Here is a 4,629-nt window from a genome sequence, read left to right on the forward strand (position 1 = left end):
TGTGAAGTACAGGTACTTAGCCTCCAGTCCCCTCTAAGTATCTTCATTACAAGTTGTTATACTTTCCACCAAGTTCAGAGTAAAACAACATGAATCAAAGGGTTTAGTCGATGGGCCCTGGGCAGTGAAGGCCAGCCTTAGTAGTTTACTTTACATACAAATATGAGTATTCCTCTCTTTACCTGCCATTATAATGTGTTTACTTACTAATTTGATATGTAGGTGTGAGGTTGACTGCTAACAAATTCTTCTAATTTTAACATTTGACCTTTTAATCCTTAACAGGTTACTAATTAAGTGGAACCATGTGGTCAGGTGCGCCACAGTGGGCATCGTGGGCCTTGCAGCCCCAGCACTACCAGAATATGAAGCCTGAGGAAGGTAAGTAATGTACAATGGAATGTCTCTCAAGATTAAGCACGACAGTGAAACCTAAAGGTTGGATATTGACTCTGTTAGGTTCAAGCTTGGTTGAGAAATGTTTTGTATGTGGTGCCATTTATGTTTAATTTTATTTTCTGTCTTTAGTGCAAAGTTCTATGTGCAGTAATGTAATGTAATTAAAAATAATAACTTTTGCTGGCACTTTCAGTGTTTCAAAATAATTTTGCATTCTGTAACCTTCCTATTTGTATATATTATGCAGCATCCACGGTTGACTGGGCTGAACTTGCGAAGCAATGGATTCAGATGAAGGAGACAGCACCACAGGAGCAGACCCAACCTCCCCAGGAGCCGAGCCACCCTTCCCAGCCGGTGGCAAGCTCAGGGCCAGCTCCCCAAGTGCATCCTCCCGAAGATGCAGCCGCTGCAGGTGGGGGAGGAGAGATGGACATGGAGATTGAGGACGATAAGGGACCAGCAGCAAATGGCTCTGACCAGCAGAATGGTAGGGAAGAGGTTTTTCCTTTGTATTTCCTCTTTTATTTATAGAAGTGTAATAGTTGGTAAGAAAATTCATGAGAATGTTTCATATACATTAAGGAACGTGAATTTTTTCATCATTTGATATCATTAATCTTTTAATTAAGATTAATTTGGCAAAGTAGATAGTGAATGTGGTGAATTTTTTTTATATTAAGAGCCACTAGATTAGCAAGATTTTGATGAATGAAATAGATTTTGAATTAGAATTCATGAAGAAGAGTGTGATAAAGTGAAAATGGTAAAACGGAGTTCACAGGTATTAAAATCTATTGCTAGTGGGGGGTAAATTGACAACTCTCCTTTCTTGTTGCAGGAGAATCGTGGGGGAGTTGGAATGGCGAGGGAAACTGGCCACCCACCCACACCACCGGAATGGGCTGGGGTTGGGGTTGGCCTGTTGATGCATACTCCCAGAGCAGTGCTGCAAATCAAGACATAAACACCCAACAGCATTATAGCGGAAAAGATGTAAGCCAGGCAGGGTACACCATGTATGGTAATGAGTTTTCAGCAGCCCTTGGCATGGAGATGCAGGTAGGTATCTGAGGCTCCTCATCGCTACCAGCACTGCGCTTTTGATGTTTGTTCCTCAACCTTGGTCTTGGTAACTGTAGGATATCAGGAGTTATGATTTTGTTGGTACAGCAAGTTTCAGATGAATTGCAGATACTCTTAAGGGGTGTCATATACACAGAGGGTAACAGATATTAATTTTCTTATTTTTGGGCCAGTTTTAAACACAAATAAAAATTGTAATATCTTTTTACATGGAAACCATATACAGATATATTTGTTATATTTTGTTTCTTTGAATTTATTGTTGTAGATTGATGTAGGAGTATTGGCAATAGTTGTTCAAGTGATTAGAAATAGACTATCCACTTTTACTATTTTTAAGACATATATATGTCATGTATATGTGAATTTGCTAAATTTCATGATAGCAAGTTAATTTTTTTCTTTTGTCATTCTTTTATATTGATTGTGTGCTTTGCCCAGATAGCCAATCTTATTTGCACATCATTTTTTCTCCCTCTATGTTTTAGCTGATCTCTTATTGAGAAGGTATCTAAGGTTTCTGGTGTCTGAAGTTAAATGAGGCAATGCTAGTAATATGAAGAAGATTTAAGGGAGCAGACTATATTTATAAATGGTTAACTTAGACTAATACATGTTACTGGACAGGCTGATGTAATTGATGTGTATATTGGAAATAAATATATTTGTAAATACAAGGATAAAGGATTGTAGGTGAGTTCCTTTGTCAAGGTGGATTGTCTGAACGTAAGTGGATATTTGATGTTTATTTGATAATCCAGTATTTGGTTAATCCTGATACTATGCAGAGAATGAGATATTCATATAATTGTTGCCTTTGCTTTAGATATGTGACCTAGGACTTTGTGAGACAGTAGATTGTCCTATGAAAATTATAGCATTATAGTTTTACATTAGTTGCAACACATTTGTCTCTTAATACAACTGTACAGTTTGCCTTGTACCCAGGATTGATAAGAGTGGCTGACATTCTTAATTTTTTCCAAACAGGGTGAATATGGATGGCCCATTGTTGGAACAGAAGGAGTGCAGGGAGAGTATGGGAGGAATGACCGAAGGGACCGGAGAGGCCGAGAATTCCAAGTGGGACCAACATACCCTGATCGCATGGTGGGCAAGGAGGCTGACTTCCAGTTGGATGCGGCACAGAGGAAGAAACTGCCAGCCTGGATTCGAGAGGGCTTGGAGAAGATGGAGCGGGAGAAGCAGAGAAAGGTATGGGTAGTCTCGCGCTTAGTTCCTTAGTTATATGCCGTTTTGTCAAGAGTTTTTTTATATAGTCTCTGAAGGATACCAAATTAAGGGCTCAATTTATGTTAATTTCTCACCCTTCATTTTTCATTTGTATTATTGTATATTAAGTTGTTTAAGTAATTATTACTAGAAAGCTAAATACTTTTTTAAAATGCAGATATATTTAATTAGGTGAAAGGTTTCTGTACAAAGGTTTTAGTTTACAGTAGCAACAAGGATTGGTGACTGAGGTAAAAAGTTTGTAAATGTTTTTCATTACAGTTAGAGAAAGAAAGGCAAATGTCTGAGAAAGAGGAGATGCTGAAGAGAAAGAGGGAAGAGGAAGCCAGAGCTCGACGTATCCTAGAGGAAGATCTTGCAAATGACGGCAAACCTCGTGTGCCCAGGAAAAGTAAATTTGTAAGTAGGATTGGCCTTTTGCTGGCTGATGAAAAATATTGTGTTTTCTTAAACAAAGCTAGAAAAGATGAAGGACATATACAAGACATGATCTTATTTTCCAGGACAGTGACAGTGATATGTCAGACCATAGTAGGTCAGCCAGTCCAGAGACCGCAACAACTGGTCTGGGCATGGCCAGGAAGCGTCGGTCTCGCTTTGCTCCCCAGAACAGCCAAGGGGGCACAGAAGAAGATGGGGGCAGTAGAGAGGAAACTGAAGAGAAAGAGGAGGAAGTTAAAATTAGTAGGAGAATGCCTTCACCTGAACCTGCAAAGTCAGAAGAGGAGAAGATACAAGAAATGGTGATTTGAAGAATCTTAACTCTGTAATAGTGCATAGATTCATACATTTAGACCCTAAACTTTGATGGCAGTGCAATACCAAACAATGCATATGGGTGCATGCAGAGTCAGCAATTTGAGGGGAAAATCAGAAACACAGGAAACATAAAATTACTATGGTCTGTATACTCTTGGCTGTAGCCCCTCAAATGTAGGGTTTAAGCCTACCTTTGAGGGGCTATTTCTAAGGATACAACTTAGAGAAGGCTCAAACTCCACATGACATGACGACATCATGCTGGTGTTAGGGGTATGACGTGGTAGAGTATGATCAGGTGTCTCCTGGCGTGAGTGGGTTAAAGATAAACATCCTGAATGTATTCCAAAAACTTCTTTATCCATAGTTATGACATCACAATATTTCAGTCATGCCTATTGTATATTTGGAGGTTAGGTAAATGACTAGAAAATGAAGATACTCTTGCATTTACATCTGTATAGCAGGAATCTCATACTGTAAAATTTATATTTATAGCTCAGTGGTCATTTGTTTGTTAAAAAAAAATAATTATATGAATAGTAAGTTTTTCCCATTTATTATTTTTTTCTACATTATTTTTTTTTAGATCTTAAATGCAAGTATCTTGAGTAAAATTCATTCACTTATTACAGAAGAAAATATAACTGCTACTGTCTTTCTCTAGTTTTGTGTATGGAATATACAAATATTTTTGTGTATGGAATAAAAAAATAGTTTTAGTTAGAACTGGTGTGTATATATTTATTTGTTCTTTTTCAGATGCTGAAATTGCGACGTTGGATGACAGAAATTTTACTGGACGTTACTACAGAAATGATGGAGGAGGTTGCATCTGAAGTGTTGAATCGTGCTCGTATGAAAGGTACACCTTTCACTGGTGTCAGTTGTGTGGGCAGGGTTGTTAGTACTGTAGCTCTGCACTGCAGAGCCTGACTCTCAGCAGTCGTTTTGGGATACCGTAAAGTCATTATTCTGCTGATTCAGTGAGGAATCTTAATGCTGAAAAAGAAATAATTAATGATGTGCTCGTTGGTTGTGACTTTGTGGTCTTTGGGAGGAGCATTTGTACTTAAATTCTAAAGCGTAATTATTAATCACTTTATATTTCTCAAAGATGCAATTCTGTAA

At 38.1% G+C, this 4,629-nt stretch overlaps 1 protein-coding gene across 1 annotated transcript in view; it reads left to right on the plus strand.

The window, feature by feature from the left end:
- LOC119581947 (arginine/serine-rich protein PNISR-like) overlaps positions 1 to 4,629 on the plus strand; it is a gene marked incomplete in the record, with an annotated part of 13,713 nt that overhangs the window by 5,871 nt on the left and 3,213 nt on the right. The window contains 7 exon segments of the mRNA XM_037930121.1: positions 286 to 381; positions 647 to 889; positions 1,241 to 1,395; positions 2,476 to 2,700; positions 3,001 to 3,138; positions 3,243 to 3,482; positions 4,261 to 4,363. Of these exon segments, the coding sequence (XP_037786049.1) occupies positions 306 to 381; positions 647 to 889; positions 1,241 to 1,395; positions 2,476 to 2,700; positions 3,001 to 3,138; positions 3,243 to 3,482; positions 4,261 to 4,363 (1,180 nt within the window).

This window comes from Penaeus monodon, chromosome 15 (genome assembly GCF_015228065.2).
Source record: "Penaeus monodon isolate SGIC_2016 chromosome 15, NSTDA_Pmon_1, whole genome shotgun sequence".
Lineage (NCBI taxonomy): Eukaryota > Metazoa > Arthropoda > Malacostraca > Decapoda > Penaeidae > Penaeus > Penaeus monodon.